Source organism: Mya arenaria, chromosome 1 (assembly GCF_026914265.1).
Source record: "Mya arenaria isolate MELC-2E11 chromosome 1, ASM2691426v1".
In the NCBI taxonomy this organism is placed as follows: Eukaryota; Metazoa; Mollusca; class Bivalvia; order Myida; family Myidae; genus Mya; species Mya arenaria.
In genome coordinates, this window is record NC_069122.1 from 45,923,341 (window position 1) to 45,935,958 (window position 12,618).

A 12,618-nucleotide genomic window follows, 5' to 3' on the forward strand; every position below is an offset into this window, starting at 1 on the left:
CCCTGGTGCTGCAGTAACTGCTGTCCCTGGTTGTGTCGTTACTGTTGTCCCTGGTGCTGCTGTAGCTGCTGTCCCTGGTGCTGTTGTTACTGCTGTCCCTGGAGCTGTTGTTGCTAATGTCCCTGGTGCTGATGCTACTATACTCCCTGTTGCTGTTGTCACTGTTGTCCATGGTGCTGCTGTAATTGATGTCCCTGGTGCTGCTGTAACTGTTGTCCCTGGTGCTGTTGTTATTCCTGTCCTTGGTGCTGTTGTAACTCCTGTCCCTGGTACTGCTGTTACTGTTGTTCCTGGTGCTATTGAAACTGTTGTCCCTGCTGCTGTAGCTGCTGTCCCTGGCGCTGTTGTTACTGCTGTCCCTGGTGCTGTTGTTGCTAATGTCCCTGGTGCTGATGTTACTACTGTCCCTGGTGCTGTTGTCACTGTTGTCCATGGTGCTGCTGTAATTGATGTCCCTGGTGCTGCTGTAACTGTTGTCCATGGTGCTGCTGTAATTGATGTCCCTGGTGCTGTTGTAACTACTGTCCCTGGTGCTGTTGTACCTGCTGTCCCTTGTGATGTTGTAATTGCTGTCCCTGGTGCTGTTGTAAATACTGTCCCTGATGCTGTTGTAACAGTTGTCCCTGGTGCTGCAGTAAATGCTGTCCCTGGTTGTGTTGTTACTGTTGTCCCTGGTGCTGCTGTAGCTGCTGTACCTGGTGCTATTGTTACTGCTGTCCCTGGAGCTGTTGTCACTGTTGTCCCTGGTGCTGCTGTAGCTGCTGTCCCTGGTGCTGTTGTTACTGCTGTCCCTGGAGCTGTTGTTGCTAATGTCCCTGGTGCTGATGTTACTACTGTCCCTGGTGCTGTTGTCACTGTTGTCCCTGGTGCTGCTGTAACTGTTGTTATTCCTGTCCCTGGTGCTGTTGTAACTCCTGTCCCTGGTGCTGCTGTTACTGTTGTCCCTGGTGCTATTGAAACTGTTGTCCCTGGTGCTGTTGTAATTCCTGTCCCTGGTGCTGTTGTAACTGCTGTCCCTGGTGCTTTTGTAACTGCTGTCCCCGGTGCTGTTGTAACAACTGTCCCTTGTGCTGTTGTAACTGCTGTCCCTGGTGCTGCTGTTGCTGCTGTCCCTGGTGCTGTTGTAACTGTTGTCACTGGTGCTACTGTAGCTGCTGTCCGTGGTGGTGTTGTAACTGCTGTCCCTGGTGCTCTGGTAACTGTTGTCCCTTGTGCTGTTGTAACTGCTGTCCCTCCTGCTGTTGTAAATGCTGTCCCTGGTGCTTTTGTTACTGTTGTCCCTGCTGCTGTTGTAGCCGCTGTTCCTGGTGCTGTTGTAATGGCTGTCCCTGGTGCTGTGGTAACTGTTGTCTCTTGTACTGCTGTAACTTCTGTTCCTGGTGCTGTTGTAACTGCTGTCCCTGGTGCTGTTGTAACTGCTGTTCCTGGTGTTGTTGTAACTGCTGTCCCTGGTGCTGTTGTAGCAACTGATCCTGGTGGTGTAACAGTTGTCCCTGGTGCTGCAGTAACTGCTGTCCCTGGTTGTGTCGTTACTGTTGTCCCTGGTGCTGCTGTAGCTGCTGTCCCTGGTGCTGTTGTTACTGCTGTCCCTGGAGCTGTTGTTGCTAATGTCCCTGGTGCTGATGCTACTATACTCCCTGTTGCTGTTGTCACTGTTGTCCATGGTGCTGCTGTAATTGATGTCCCTGGTGCTGCTGTAACTGTTGTCCCTGGTGCTGTTGTTATTCCTGTCCTTGGTGCTGTTGTAACTCCTGTCCCTGGTACTGCTGTAACTGTTGTTCCTGGTGCTATTGAAACTGTTGTCCCTGCTGCTGTAGCTGCTGTCCCTGGCGCTGTTGTTACTGCTGTCCCTGGTGCTGTTGTTGCTAATGTCCCTGGTGCTGATGTTACTACTGTCCCTGGTGCTGTTGTCACTGTTGTCCATGGTGCTGCTGTAATTGATGTCCCTGGTGCTGCTGTAACTGTTGTCCATGGTGCTGCTGTAATTGATGTCCCTGGTGCTGTTGTAACTACTGTCCCTGGTGCTGTTGTACCTGCTGTCCCTTGTGATGTTGTAATTGTTGTCCCTGGTGCTGTTGTAAATACTGTCCCTGATGCTGTTGTAACAGTTGTCCCTGGTGCTGCAGTAAATGCTGTCCCTGGTTGTGTTGTTACTGTTGTCCCTGGTGCTGCTGTAGCTGCTGTCCCTGGTGCTATTGTTACTGCTGTCCCTGGAGCTGTTGTCACTGTTGTCCCTGGTGCTGCTGTAGCTGCTGTCCCTGGTGCTGTTGTTACTGCTGTCCCTGGAGCTGTTGTTGCTAATGTCCCTGGTGCTGATGTTACTACTGTCCCTGGTGCTGTTGTCACTGTTGTCCCTGGTGCTGCTGTAACTGTTGTTATTCCTGTCCCTGGTGCTGTTGTAACTCCTGTCCCTGGTGCTGCTGTTACTGTTGTCCCTGGTGCTATTGAAACTGTTGTCCCTGGTGCTGTTGTAATTCCTGTCCCTGGTGCTGTTGTAACTTCTGTCCCTGGTGCTTTTGTAACTGCTGTCCCCGGTGCTGTTGTAACAACTGTCCCTTGTGCTGTTGTAACTGCTGTCCCTGGTGCTGCTGTTGCTGCTGTCCCTGGTGCTGTTGTAACTGTTATCACTGGTGCTACTGTAGCTGCTGTCCGTGGTGGTGTTGTATCTGCTGTCCATGGTGCTCTGGTAACTGTTGTCCCTTGTGCTGTTGTAACTGCTGTCCCTCCTGCTGTTGTAAATGCTGTCCCTGGTGCTTTTGTTACTGTTGTCCCTGCTGCTGTTGTAGCTGCTGTTCCTGGTGCTGTTGTAATGGCTGTCCCTGGTGCTGTGGTAACTGTTGTCTCTTGTACTGCTGTAACTTCTGTTCCTGGTGCTGTTGTAACTGCTGTCCCTGGTGCTGTTGTTACTGTTGTCCCTGGTGCTGTTGTAAATGTTGTCATTGGTGCTTTTGTAACTACTGTCCCTGGTGTTGTTATTACTGCTGTCTCTGGTGCTGTTGTAATTCCTGTCCCTGGTGCTGTTGTAACTGTTGTCCCTGGTGCTGTTGTAATCCCTGTCCCTGGTGCTGTTGTAACTGCTCTACCTGGTGCTGTTGTACCAACTGTTCCTGGTGGTGTTGTAACTACTGTCCCTGGTGCTATTGTAATTCCTGTCCCCGGTGCTGTTGTAACTGCTGTCCCTGATGATGTTGTAACAGTTGTCCCTGGTGCTGTTGTAGATGCTTTCCCTTGTGCTGTTGTTACTGCTGTCCCTGGAGCTGTTGTAGCTGCTGTCCCTGGTGCTGTTGTTACTACTGTCCCTGGTGTTGTTGTAACAGTTGTCCCTGGTGCTGTTGTTATTCCTGTCCCTGAAGCTGTTGTAACTGTTGTCCCTGGTGCTGTTGCAAATGTTGTCCCTGGTGATGTTGTAACTTCTGTACCTGGTGCTGTTGTAACTGCTGTCCCTGGTGATGTTGTAACTGCTGTTCCTGGTGCTGTTGTAATCCCTGTCCCTGGTGCTGTTGTAACTGCTGTCCCTGGTGCTTTTGTAATTCCTGTCCCTGGTGCTGTTGCAACTGTTGTCCCTGGTGCTGTTGTAATCCCTGTCCCTGGTGCTGTTGTAACCGCTGTCCCTTGTGCTGTTGTAACTGCTGTTCCTGGTGCTGTTGTACCAACTGTTCCTGGTGGTGTTGTTACTACTGTCCCTGGTGGTGTTGTAATTATTGTTCCTGGTGCTGTTGTAACTGCTGTCCCTGGTGCTGTTGTAATTCCTGTCCCTGGTGCTGTTGTAACTGCTGTCTCTGATGCTGTTGTAACAGTAGTCCCTGGTGCTGCAGTAACTGCTGTTGTAGCTGCTGTCCCTGGTGATGTTGTTACTACTGTCCCTGTTGCTGTTGTCACTGTTGTCCCTGGTGCTGATGTAGCTGCTGTCCCTGGTACTGTTGTAACTGTTGTCCCTGGTGCTGTTGTTACTGCTGTCCCTGGTGCTGTTGTAATTCCTGTATTTGGTGTTGTTGTAACTGCTGCCCCTGGTGCTGTTGTAACTGTTGTCCCTGGTGTCCTTAATGTCGTTTCCTCGTTTCTGCTTGGAGTGCACATTACGCAATGTGATTTATTTGGTAAGATATCCATGCAGTCAGTCACAATTTTTAAATTGTTGAGGAAAACTGTTGCTGTTGCATCAGCTGGTAAAATATGCAGGGATAGACTGGATCCATTTTTGTTTATTTTAAAAAGTTGATTGTGAGAACTGTCGGAGTGATTGGTCGTTTTCATGTATACCTAGAATGTAAATAAACATTTATACATGTTTGTTATGTACAGATTAGTCTTAATAAAGAAAACCACTATATTGATTTTTTTCGATTTTGCCCGAATTTTAGTCGTTCATCTTAATTTGAGTTTCAACAAAGCAAAACTTTGTAGGACCAAAACATAAACGTTTCAAGTTCTCTTTCTTATTTGTTAGGCTCAACATTAAGCACGCATTATACATCCATACGTCGCAACATGTGTTGGTGTAATATAGAATTGAGCTAAGATGAAAAAAGTGTATTAAGCTGGGGCGGTTCTAGCAATTCACGTCAGAAGGGGCATAACTTAGGGGCGCAACCTTTTGACATACGCTCCTAAATAAGAACCAAGGGTGTATGGCATAAACTATTTCCATGGGAGGTTGAGTTTACTCCCTCAAAAACTGTTTAACAATTTATAGTCTAAATGTTACGTGTTAGTGTATTATATTACTTTTGTTCTCCGATACTTAATAAAAAGTAAACTTGGACGATTGTAGAGGGGGCGCGCGCCGGGTGCCCCCCCCACACCTCTAAATCCGCTAGTGTTAAGATTTTCCAAAAAAAAGCAAGTGACTTGTTGCAAAACAAGTATGTTAATGTGTCGAACATTCTAAACCTTTTGTGGGTTTGTAGGCATTGCAGATATTTTCAAATAGATATTTGCATTTTGTGTAGCCAGGATTATTTTTTTTGACCACTATTGTTCCATTATGTTCTTGAATATCAGCCTTGTATGCAAATATACCATTAAGAAACATCAATACATTGTTGATTGGATAGTTTGGAGCATTTTGACACAAAAACACATTTAAAATGTCAACGTCTACTTGAAATTTGATGTTTTATGGCTTAAAGCGTTGCTAACGCTTTACGAAAAATGAAAAAAAAAATCGGCAGTTAACCAATCAATTGAGATCTGTTCAATTTTGAGTTACCTAATATGACTGGATTGAAGACATTGATGTCAAAATAAGCAGATTCTGAGACAAATATAAATAAAATGTTTAAAAACTGACAATCTGTGTGAGAACCGCTTTAGCGACCGGACTGTCCAATTGTACATGTTGTGGTGGGATCATTTCAAGTTTATTCTACCGGGATTTTACTTAAAGCTACACTCTCACAGATATACCATTTGTATAACTTTTTTTATTTTTTGTCTTTGAAAGAGAAACACTTTGCGTAAATATCTGCAAACCAATGAAATAAGATTGCTGACAAAAAATCAGATCGTAGATTTTCATATTTATGTTCGAAAATTAATGTTTTATGGCATAAACCGTTACTTACGGTTTAAGAAAAATGCATAAAACATCAATTTAAGAAAAATCTGCGATCTTATTTTTGTCAGCAGTCTTTTATAACTTGTTTCCATGGATTTTTGCAAAAAAAAATGGCTCGTTTCAAGACAAAAAATAAAAAAATTGTCAAAACGTTCAATCTGTGAGGATGCAGCTTTAAAACTGCATTGCGGATAATTTTGTTCAATTAGTATATGTAAAAGTGTTAACGTTTATAAATAATCAAAATATACGTTATACAAATATATTTACTTACAAGTTCCATTTGACTGACGTCAGTATACATGAACAGATCGGTAGCACGCACGTTCGTTATTGTGAACTCGACACTTCGCACGTTGACTGTTATTCCGCTAAACAATGTAATGTTTAAATAGACTGGTTTCATATCTTCTGGGTGTACGTGTACAATCCATGAAGTGTTTGAGTTTGCCAGAGCGTCACAGGGGGCGGAACAATTGTCCTCGTCCACGACGGATAGTTCCAGCGAGCACGACGGTGCGTTAGCATCAAGCACCATTGTACAGGCTGCAAGTTGAATGACATAGTGACATGATAGTAACTAATAAACGCTATTGTTATAAAATGCATTAAAGAAATAATACAAAACAAAAAATATCAATTTTCCTTTACAAAGAATGTTCACCTTCCAATGCCAGTCTAGCAAAGTACGTGATCGAAATATGTGTAGTTTTTTAATCAAACTATCTTACGTGTTGACATAGTGGGCATGCCAGAAGAGACAGTTGATGTAGTAGAAGACACTCCAGAAGGAAAAGTTGTTGACGCAGAAATCAACCCCGGCGTTGAAGTTGTTGATGCTGGAGACACCCCAGGTGAACCTGACCACAGAGTGCTGGGAGTTGATATGCCAAAGATTGGATTAGTGATCACTGGCGCTTCTGTTAAAACTTCCTCCGGATATACCGGTACGGCTGTTGCCCCTGCCCCTGCATCTGCACCAGCCTCCATAGAAGGAGACCGTTGTGTTGTTAGACGCGTGGTACCATACGACGAAGACGCCGATGTCTGATGAGAAACTGTCGATGTTTGTGTACCAACTCCTGTGGTGGCAGATGAAGGGTGTGTTGTTTCAAGGGTTGTCTGAGATGCTGTAAGCGAGGGCGTCGTTAATGTAGATGATGTTGATACAGAAGACGTGACAACGGGAGTCGACACAGACGTAGCTGTAAATCAAGAAAATATAGTTTTTATACACTCCTTTATTTCTTAAAGTGAGTCGATTAGTGTATAAAACTAGCAAATTATTGCGAACAGGAAGAACAAAGACAAATGTAAAATATAAATTTAATTTGCCGAAATAATAGGCTGCTCGATTGGAAAAAAATTTAACATAGATACACACGTCCGAACCGAATTAAAACTAAAGAACAAGTGAGAAAGGCGCCACAATAAAGAAGGGCGGACAATTGAACATTCGGCAATGAGAAAGAGTTCCCTGCCTTAATAACTATCCAATTTCCTCAAAAATTGTTTAAAGATTAAAAACTTAACAAAACAATACACGAACAAGCCAATGAAAAGCAAATGATTTCATTCTTAGTTTTCTTACATATGCATCCGGCTTCATCTGAGTCGTCAAATGAACCACAATCATTATGTCCATCACAATGGCGCTCCAGGGATATACATAGCCCATTATCGCACTGGAACTCGTTTGTTTGACACGTGGTGGCTAGGAGAGACGGAAAACGTTTAATTCAATTATGAAATTTCAAGTCTTTGAAAGATACTTTAGATGAAAATAAATAATCTGCTATATACGTATAACAGGGTACACTTTTGATTTAAGCATTGCATTATGCAAGATTTATGCTTGAGCTATAGGCACATCATTGATATACAGTCAAACCCCGTTGGCTCGAAATGGTTTGGCTCGAATTCCTCGTTGGCTCGAACTGGGTATAAAGGACCGATTTCTTTATACTGAATGTAAGTCTTCCCGCTTGGCTCGAAATTTTATGGGCTCGAGGTATCGTTTGTTTGACATAATGTGGCTAGGAGAGACGGAAAACGTTTAATTCAATTATGAAATTTCAAGTCTTTGAAAGATAATTTAGATGAAAATAAATAATCTGCTATATACGTATAACAGGGTACATTTTTGATTTAAGCATTGCATTATGCAAGATTTATGCTTGAGCTATAGGCACATCATTGATATACAGTCAAACCCCGTTGGCTCGAAATGGTTTGGCTCGAATTCCTCGTTGGCTCGAACTGGGTATAAAGGACCGATTTCTTTATACTGAATGTAAGTCTTCCCGCTTGGCTCGAAATTTTATGGGCTCGAGGTATCTTCGCTGGTTCCTTTGAGTTCGAGCCAACGAGGTTCGTCTGTATTTAACACCTTAAACGTAAACCGCAACTCACCACAATCGCGTTCATCCTCTCCTGTTGCACAATCTTCAATTCCGTTACAGACATCACCCGGGAAAACACAGTCACCGTTATCACATTGGAACATTCCTGCCTCACAAGCTGGAGAAAAGGAAACAGGTGTGATGTTCTTAGGCCGTTTTCTATTGAGCTATATACACTTTATTATATACAGCGGTACGTTTGCAGGGGTATACCGGGGGTAACAGGGGAATTGGGCCGTGTTTTTACATTCCAGGCGGCCCCGCAGTGCCGAGTGAATGGGGTGGTTTTGTTTTCGCGCCGAAAATAGCGGGGAATGGGCCTTACCTAGGATGGGGTTTTACCAGCAGTTTGTCCCCACAGGGCGGAAATTTTACCTGGGATTGGTTGGACTAAAAGTCAAAGTCCACGCCGCTCCCCGAACTTGGGGGGGGGGGGGCATGGTTACTGTATTGACTGGTGTATATAAGTCTATATCTAACTAATTTGATTACTGCCTTTGCTTAGATATAGGAGGTCCACATAACGCTATGTGATAACCCCTGCCTACGTAACTCGCTTCGAGGTCAGTTTGTGGATTAACTGAACATTAAACGTTGTTGTTCAAAATAGGAAATTATAAAAGAATCAAATTATTTGTTTTTAAAAAGATGTATTCACCTTTTAAATGCATACAATAATCTACACCGTTTGGGTGAAAATTATTATGAATTGATTTGCACAACGAACATATGTATCCTGATTTATTGTTTGTTGCCCGAATGGTGAGCTAACCAGCTAACCAGTGCCGTTCGTCTTACTTTCTAACAAAAAGCTTCATAAATAAAATGATTACCACAATCAACTTCATCCGAGCCGTCGAAACAGTCAAGGTGTCCATCACAAACCAGTGTGGAGTTGACACAGTCGCCATTATTACACAGGAATTCGTCGTCTGCGCATGTGCAGTTATCCAGCTTGCACAGGAATTTCCCGTGTGCGCATGTGCTGTTAAAGCAGAACTTTATACTTAAGTAAGGCAAACATGTTAGTTTTCAATGCCGCGGCGTTTGGGGTTCAAAATTACTCGTCACGTTGGCGAATAACTCCCCCTTTGGCCTCAAAAAATATGTTTCAGTCACACTTTGGATTGTGACGGGGTCAAGCCATAATGCAGCCACTATAGGGCGCTGGCAGGCCTTTATAAACTCAACAACATCAACAATAGTTTTCAATGATATATAGACAAGTATTACTCCAACCCAACTGTCCCGTTCTGTAAAGACACATGTTTGTTCCTGTAAATGTCACGTTCTGAGTGTATGTATGTATGGCTTGATGTGTTGAGTGGTGGTTTAACAAGTTGTACATATTTTATCGTACATTCATTCATATTGGTTCATATTATGACGTCACCTCCCTTTACTATTTTCGGAGGACTAACTTGCAGTTTCTTTCTAGCACTCGAACTGCGAGGTTCAAGTGAATTCTGTACAGTACACCAAAAATCAACCATTTAAAACCACTTTCCTATAGTTCTTCAAGGAAATTTTGGTCAAGTTATTTTTATACTTATTATGACACACAGTCTGTTGAATTGTATTAAACTTTAGATAAAGATTTATAATTTAGTCCGTTTGTATTTGTTAATGAAATGGGCGTGGCCCTTGCATTTTATATATTTACTGAAAAAACATTATTCGTAACCCCATAAGTGTGTTGGTTGTGAAAACCCCACGTTCTATTGAATTAATTTGTCAATTTGAATACATATGTATTCTGTAATTTATATTCACGTTTCATCACTTCAAAGACGTGAATAAATTTACTATGTAGTTTAAAATATAAACAAGTAGAATTAGTGTTCGTTGATTTAAGACAAAATGCCATTTCTTGTAACTGCAAAATGCTAATTAAAATATTTAAAAATGCGCGTGAAATTAACAAGGGAGGTAATTAGAAAATACTATTATTAAATAAAGCAAATTTGAAGTGTGAATCATACCAGTTTTCGCATCTGCTCACGATAATGACTGTGCCGACAGGATATTGTACGTTGTCATGGTAACATGGACACTCCGTCGCAGGAATACATGAGTCACCTTTAAATTGATGCATATTATGTTAAAAAGGCACATTAAAGGGACTTAACACCAGATGATTCAAAATCGGCAACTACAGTGTTTCCTCAAAACAAGACCAGAGCTGTCAATAATAGTTAGTATGTGGCCGATAATACGTTAAATTATAAAGTACAAACAAAACAACGGTATGATTAAGGTACAGATAATAAAATTTTACCCTTAAGAAATGTCTTTTCGAATAATAGCTATGTGCCACATATTTCCTAGTTTAAAAAAATGCCAAAACATCGCTGATATATTTTATATATTTTTATCTGTACGTAAATCATTTTCATTCTTTTGTTTTGATCATTTAGGTCAAATTAGTTAATCACAATAATTCGTTATTTTTTTCTTTTTACATCATTAAACATATCCTAAACTAATACAATAATTTACATCTGTTGTTTAAAATACAGCTTACCACAAAACATTTGGGAGAATTGACACACTATTTAAAATGCGTTGAAAGTGTCCACACAATATCCAATTTGTCCGGTTATCGCAGTGGTTAGCGCACTCGCTCCTCACCAAGGCGACACGGGTTCGATTCCCGGCCTGGGCGCATATGAGTTAGGTTAGTGGTGAACAAGCCGGACAAGTGGGTTTTCTCCGGGCACTCTGGACAAGACCACACTCTCGCGCAACATCGCGCCAACGAGAGTACAATTATCATAACTTTCTTCACAATCGTTGTAAAATATGTAATGTTTAAACTAATATGCAACGTTATTTAAGTATACGTACCGGACTGGACATATCCCTCGGGACAGAAGCAGCCCTCAACACAGGAAGTAGCGATGCAAGAGTCTGCAGGCTCGTCTCCTATATTGTGGCACGTCTGAGGACATGGGGCGCCACAGGGGCTGTATTCGTAACTGTTCTCGCACTGCATCGCTGTAGAGATGGTACAAACATAGTTGTACACATTTTAAAGAATAAATGATACCAGTTAACCTCATATACTTATACCAGGATTTTATATAGATAAGTTAAGAAGGCCAGTTTAATTGCAAGGAATACTTAGTTAGCCCATTGTAATTCACTTCATTGAGGTCACATAGCACTTTTTCATTTAATATTATATAGACAAGTTAAGAACGCCAGTTTGTATGTAAGGAATACTTTGTTCACCCAGTGTAGTCCGCTTCCTTGAGGTCAAACGACATTTTTTTTCAGTTCCGAATACATTGTATATAAAAGTTGCTAAAGTTTAGTATATTCGAAAAGAATGTGTTGTAGATAGGCCCTTACGGCATAGGCTTTGAGTCCTCCACTTCACCGGGACGCCATGTTGGTTGCACATTTCAGCGAAGTTTGCAATGGCCGTACAGAGACATTCACAGTCACCGCCCTTGTCGCACCTGTTGATGTTATTCACAATGAGTTATCTCCCTTTCTAACAGACTAGTCGGAGTATTTTTTTAAAGGCAAATGTCAATGTAAAGCTCGGATGAGCACACTCGCTTCTCACTAAGGCTACCCGGGTTCGATTCCCAGCTCGACCGCATGTGAGTTTGGTTAGAGGGTTATCTCCGGGCATTCCGGCTTCCCACACATCACAAGTCAACACTCTCGCGCAATTTCGTGCCAACGAGGGTGACTTAGTATATGTTATCATAACTTTCTTCACAGTCGTTGTAAAATATAAGATGTTTAAACTAATGATAAACTCTTACGTACATGTATCGTTTACCCCCCCAAATAAAACTTTAAAGAGCATTTTATATACAACATTGATCTAGACCCATTTCATGTTGTTATAAATATCGACTACTTATAATTGTTATCGACTATTTTATACACAATCACTGCAACCCTAAATCGATTTTTTTTTCATTCAATGGCGTTTATTTAGTCAGCAGTACCTGCATGCGTCAAAGAGACATTCGTCATACGCCATGTTCATGGTGGTTTCGTCCACGACATTCCTGCACTCCGCAAAAGTCTCCCCGGCCTTGATAATCATGCACGAGTCCTGGGACCAGATCTTACGGTGTTCCACACTCTGGTAGAAAGTTTATAATACAGATATAAGATCATATAACATACTTCGTATTGATTTGTTTGCGGTTTAACGTTGTTAAATGTTATTCTCCCCCGTTTTGTCTGTATAATAGACCGGTACAGTTGCAATGTTTAAAGTGACACTCTTATTCAAAATCAATACTTACTCATGTAAAAGAAACATAAATATTGAGGGAAACACCCTCATCTTTGTACTAAATAATGCATTTAGGGAAACTATTATTTACAATTAACACTATTATAACCGTGTATTTAATAGCTGAAAACGCAAAAATATTAAATGTTTGGTGAATGCTAATAGATTTACTGCGATCTACTTTGGTCTCATAAGGAAGCAATACCATGTTTTCTGCATATTTCTTTTAAATTTACCTCGCTATCTTTCATAAGCACCATTGCTTTCGACATTTGTTCATCCTGTTTGGTATATTAAAACAACTGTATTAAATGTTTTAAATCTTATTTAAGCTAATATACTCAAAGATTTTATTCTTCCAGAATGTATTTGTCTTCAAAAAGAAAGAAAAAATG

At 41.7% G+C, this 12,618-nt stretch overlaps 1 protein-coding gene across 1 annotated transcript in view; it reads right to left on the bottom strand.

Moving 5' to 3' along the window:
- The window catches only part of LOC128227575 (uncharacterized), a 41,852-nt gene that overhangs the window by 223 nt on the left and 29,011 nt on the right, over window positions 1-12,618 (bottom strand). The window contains exons 27-38 of the mRNA XM_052938244.1: window positions 11,928-12,067; window positions 11,314-11,423; window positions 10,807-10,956; window positions 9,942-10,038; window positions 8,793-8,944; window positions 7,970-8,077; window positions 7,149-7,271; window positions 6,289-6,762; window positions 5,832-6,103; window positions 2,908-4,260; window positions 2,764-2,825; window positions 341-2,537 (exon numbers count right to left, since the gene is read on the bottom strand). Coding sequence (XP_052794204.1) covers window positions 341-2,537; window positions 2,764-2,825; window positions 2,908-4,260; window positions 5,832-6,103; window positions 6,289-6,762; window positions 7,149-7,271; window positions 7,970-8,077; window positions 8,793-8,944; window positions 9,942-10,038; window positions 10,807-10,956; window positions 11,314-11,423; window positions 11,928-12,067 — 5,238 coding nt within the window. The remainder of the gene's footprint in view (window positions 1-340; window positions 2,538-2,763; window positions 2,826-2,907; window positions 4,261-5,831; window positions 6,104-6,288; window positions 6,763-7,148; window positions 7,272-7,969; window positions 8,078-8,792; window positions 8,945-9,941; window positions 10,039-10,806; window positions 10,957-11,313; window positions 11,424-11,927; window positions 12,068-12,618) is intronic.